General features: G+C 39.0%; 1 protein-coding gene across 1 annotated transcript; it reads right to left on the bottom strand.

Annotated features, from left to right (window-relative positions):
• Nucleotides 1-447: 447 nt before the first annotated feature.
• On the bottom strand, nucleotides 448-4,830 carry LOC145773887 (uncharacterized). The gene has a single exon (XM_082585009.1). The coding sequence runs from the start codon at nucleotides 4,828-4,830 to the stop codon at nucleotides 448-450; it is 4,383 nt and encodes a 1,460-aa protein (XP_082441135.1).
• Between the last annotated feature and the right edge of the window lie 491 nt (nucleotides 4,831-5,321).

The raw sequence follows: 5,321 nt of genomic DNA, 5'->3' as shown, positions 1-5,321 counted from the left end.
TTTGAGATTTCTTAATTTGCGACCGTCCAGAGAAAAGCAATTTTGTAGAATGAAACAAATCGATTTACAGTACAATTTACGAATTCCCTTTCTCAAGGATTGACAATTATTGAAAAACGAATAGGTCATAATGGTTGTATAATTCAATGAAAACTGACGTTGTATCGTCGACTAATAAGTTACTGATTTAACGAAAACAGACCACAGGTGCCAAACGCATATGCGAAAGAGGCCAAACAATATAAAAGAGAAACAAAAACAGGTGGCTTTTTTAGTACAGTGGTCGGCAAAAGAGAAAAAATCCAAATATTAACAAACGAGTCACAAATGAACGCAGAGGGCTTAACTTAAGAAAATTGGCAGTAACATTCCCTCCCCTTTAAGGCCTCGTACATTTGTTCAAATACACAGGTATAAACAACATGAGAAAACAAAATCAGCACAAATTTACATTGGTTTTGCAGGAACGATCAAGCATAACTTTTGAATTGGTCTGACAATCAAGGACTGTTTAGTTTGAACGCTAACGCTACGGACAATGCCATTTTTGTCGGGAAACGTTTGAATTACGCGACCCATGAGCCAATTGTTTCGGGGTGTGTTATCTGCGATTAAAACTATGTCCCCCACAGTCAGATTAGGAGATTTTTTGGTCCACCTTTGTTTTTGCTGGAGCAAAGGTAAGTACTCTTTTACCCACCGTGTCCAAAAGACGTCGGCCATGTATTGGACTTGTCTCCAGCGTTTTCGAGAGTAAAGCTCTTTTTTGTTTGTGAATGAGCCTGGAGGAAGGTTTATTTGCTGTTTTAGAAGAAGCAAATGGTTCGGTGTGAGAGCCTCCATGTCATTAGGATCGTCTGACGATTTTGTAAGTGGACGACTGTTAATAATGTTTTCTACTTCACACATGAAGGTAGTCAGCGTTTCATCTGTTAAAGTTTGGCCTTTACAGATAGCTGATAAGATTTTCCTAATGGATCTGATTTGTCTTTCCCACACACCTCCATGATGGGATGCACTTGGAGAGTTAAAGATCCACTTGATGCTTTTCTGTGTTAAAGCATCTTCGATTTGACTGTTGTTCCATGATTTGATGGCTTCTCTCATTTCTCGTTCACCACCAACAAAGTTTGAACCATTGTCAGATCTAATTTCTTCTACTTGCCCTCTTCTTGCGATGAATCGTCGTAGAGCGAGTATAAAAGATGAAGTGTCAAGAGAGTTTGCGATTTCAATGTGTACGGCTCTTATTACAAGGCAAGTAAAAATGACACCGTATCTTTTATGTTCTGTTCTACCCTTTTTAATAATAAATGGGCCAAAATAGTCTACACCAACATAGGTGAATGGAGGTTTGTCTGGTGTCAATCTGTTTTTAGGAAGATCAGCCATTTTTTGTGTGCTGAGTTTTCCGCTTCTTTTGCGGCAATCAACACATTTGGATAAAACCTTGCGGACTGCTGAATTGGCTTTTATAATCCATAGATTTTCGCGCAGGGCAGACAGGACGTGTTCCCTGCCACTGTGACCAAATGTGTCGTGCGTTTCTTGAATGATGAGAGGAACTATTTGGGAGCGATTTGGAAGGATAATTTGATGTTTTGCATCGTGTTTGAGAGGTGCAGCTTTGATGCGGCCACCAATTCTTAGTAAATTGTTTTCTAAGAAAGGGTCGAATTTTATTAAGCTACTGCAGTTGTTTAATGGCTTTTGTGCTTTCAGTTGGCTGATTTCGTTGGCAAAGTGTTTTGACTGAACAAAGGTAAAAATAAAGTCTTGTGCCTTTGTGAGCTCATCTGGAGACAAGCAAAGATTGTGTGCTGGGGCATTTTGTTTATTTGCAAGGTTAGTCAGTCTTAAAGTCAGAAATTTATGCTTACAACGGAAAAGCCAAGCAACGATTCTTTTCAGCTTGTACCAAGAAGAATACTTACCCAAAAGATCTTCCAGAAAGTGGGATTCGCTTTGGGTTGCAAAACACGTTTGCTTTGGTTGTTTAATTTCTGGGTCATTGTCCACGACTTCGAGAAATTTTGGTTGCTTAGGCCATTGAGATTGTGGTTTCCATAGAAATTCAGGGCCGTTTTTCCATTGATTGCATTGAAGAAAGTTTGGAATTGAGAGACCCCTTGAAGCATGATCAGCAGGATTACATTTAGTGGGAACGTATCTCCATTGGGAAATTGTTGAAGCATCTTTAATCTGTTGAACTCGATTTGAGACGAAGGTATGAAACGCTTTGTTTGAGTTGTTGAGATAGCGCAAGACAGTTGTGCTGTCGGTCCAAAAAATTGACTCTTTATTAAGATAAGGTACCTTTAACTCTCTTTGTAGTATTTTTTCAGAGCTAATTGAGATTGTAGCAGCTGATAACTCCAATCGAGGAATCGTCATTGCCTTCATTGGTGCAAGTCGAGTTTGGTAGTGCGAGTCTTCCAAAAGTTTGATACTAGAGTTAACAGATTTCATGAATTGAGCTTGTTGAACAGATAATTCGGGTTTACAGTTAACAATTGAGTCAACAGCGTCAAAGCACATGTCGCACATTGGATGGGTAGAAGTTTTGGTAAAGAAATTTTTAGTTTTACTTTGATCCTGTTTGCTGTTAGGACAATTCACTAGCCAGCCAACGGCCGTTTTGATGGCATAATAGCCACCTTTTGCTTGTATTACTTCTTGTGGTTGGAGAACGTACGGATTGTCATTGCCGATAAGAAGTCCTACCTCTGCGTCAACATCGGGAATCGAGATGTTTGCAAATTCTGGAAAGTGTTTAGTGTCTTCTAGGGTAGGAATATCTGTATTTGAAACAGGAATTTGAAAAGTGGAGTAAAGAGAGCTTAGAGAAATGTATTTGTTTTCGTCAAAATCTGACATTTCGACATTTGTGACCACCTTTACCTTGTTACGTTTGCCAGTGTTGTTTAGCGTGGTGGTACAAATATTAGTTTCTTGACAGTCGGCAATTTGCAACTTTTCTATCAAATCATTTGTTATGAAAGATGTTGTACTTCCACTGTCCAAAAACGCTTGTGTAGTGATAGTTTGATTACTTCCTTGCAGGCGAACCTTTACTGGGATTATGGGAAGCAGACTGCGAGAATTTGTTCGTGTGTTGACAAACCCATTGCGTATTGCTTGTGTAGGTTGATTGATATTAATTTTTTGAGTTGTGTCTTTAGGTGTGATATTTGTGGTGATTTGTGTTGCATCTGGGGGATGCAAGAGAGTAGTGTGGCGTTCAGTGCATCCTAGTTTTATGCAAGGGTCCTTCCTTTTACATTGATATGCCCAGTGACCAGCATTTAAACAGCACTTGCAGAGTTTGTTGTCGATTACAAATTTAAGCCTTTGGTCAATATTCATCATTCGAAATTGTTTGCATTGATTGAGAAAATGTTTATCTCTGCACAGATGGCATGTCCTTTCATGGTTCGACGATTTTATTTGCGTTGCAAAGGTTACGCTGCTCCTACGTTTGGAGTTGGAATCATCGAATTGTTTTTTAGTAGATTTTAGAATATCGCATGCCAAATTGGTCGTTTCTCTCGTTTTGCGCGAGACGTACCGTGAGAGATCTGAAAGGCTTATTTCTTGATTTCTTTCATGCAAAATTACGTCAACTTCGCGTAACCAGCTAGAATACCAGCCACTTGGCAAGCGTCTTATTATTTTTGTTATGGTATCCATGTTGTCCATTTTCTGTAAGTAATTCATGCCAGACAAAGTACATATGCAGGAAGTTAGTTCCGAAGAGAACTTGATTAGAGAATCCTTGTTAGAATTTTGAAGAGATGGGCCGTTTATGACGGAATCAACACATGCGCGAGCTATTTGAAATTTTTGACCGAAGGTTTGTTGTAGCAAAGCTCTTGCTTTTGTGTAACCTTCGTGGGGAAGCATGTATTGACACCCTTTTACCAAAGTGTGCGCAGAGCCTTTGGTGTATTGCAACAGATAAAAAAGTTTACGTTTAGGCTCTGTGAAATTACAATCAATTAACGTATCAAATGCGTCTATAAAACCACAGTATTCAGCAGAATTTCCATCAAAGATTGGGGGTTCTACAGACAACAGTGGGGACGGGTTGATAGTAATATTTGGAATTTGTTTCGAGTTTACTGATTGATTATTGTTTATTTGATTTAGTACAGGGGTCTGGGCATACGACGTACTCGGCTCATGTCTCACAAACGATTTATTTGTTACTGTTTGTGAAGGATTAATTTTGTTTGAAACGACAATAGATTCGTGAATGTTAGACCTGGCTTCTACGCCACTCAACGTTAATTGGGATAACATAGGATACACAGAATTATTGTTTACATTAGTTGCTAAATTCGATTGAAATTGTCCGTTTATATCAACATTGTCTTTAGACATTTTATAGCGCTCACCAGCATCTTCTTCCGATTCTTCCGAAAGTTGGGCAATTGTCTCTTGGAGCTCTGCCTTTAGTTTAGCTTCCTGGACTTGTTGCAGGAATTTTCTTTCTTGTTCTTCACGTAGCTGACTTTGTTTTAGGACCATTGTTTCAAATTCTGCCCTTGCTTTCGCTTGCTCTTGTTCCAACTCGCAGATCCTTTTTTGTGATTCCAATCGAGCTAATATTACCGCCTTCTTAATTTTAGCGCTCATTGTAGAGGAGCGGCTTTTGCTGGAAACTTTGCTGGTGCTGTCGCTTGGGTGCAGACTGCCATTTTCTGCTTGGTAGAGCATTTTTGATTGTGATCTTGTTGTCACCTTTGATGTTTGGGGTTCTGGATTTGTTGATTCTTCGGCATTTGATTTATCTGCCACGTCTGTCTCCTTTACAGAATTTGTTGCCATTTTCTTGACATTCAACTTCGCTCACTGTCAACAACGACGACTTTCTTGATTGAAATGTCTAAAAACTGAAATGTAACGTCCGCTTTGTCTATTTGATTGCTACGTTACAGTGACGTATTTTGTTTGTCGTTGACCTTCGCTCTATTGAACTGCCTGGTCAGTTTCTTCTGTCTAGATTGCTTCCAACAACACGACACATGAATTTGAATTGGTTTTCACGTGTTCTTTTAATGTGCTTTTTAGACAATCTTTTAAACACAGGTAACTTTGAGATTTCTTAATTTGCGACCGTCCAGAGAAAAGCAATTTTGTAGAATGAAACAAATCGATTTACAGTACAATTTACGAATTCCCTTTCTCAAGGATTGACAATTATTGAAAAACGAATAGGTCATAATGGTTGTATAATTCAATGAAAACTGACGTTGTATCGTCGACTAATAAGTTACTGATTTAACGAAAACAGACCACAGGTGCCAAACGCATATGCG

The sequence above is a fragment of the Aplidium turbinatum genome, chromosome 7, assembly GCF_918807975.1.
Source record: "Aplidium turbinatum chromosome 7, kaAplTurb1.1, whole genome shotgun sequence".
NCBI classification, from domain to species: domain Eukaryota; kingdom Metazoa; phylum Chordata; class Ascidiacea; order Aplousobranchia; family Polyclinidae; genus Aplidium; species Aplidium turbinatum.
This window is presented reverse-complemented; position numbering and strand designations above follow the sequence as displayed.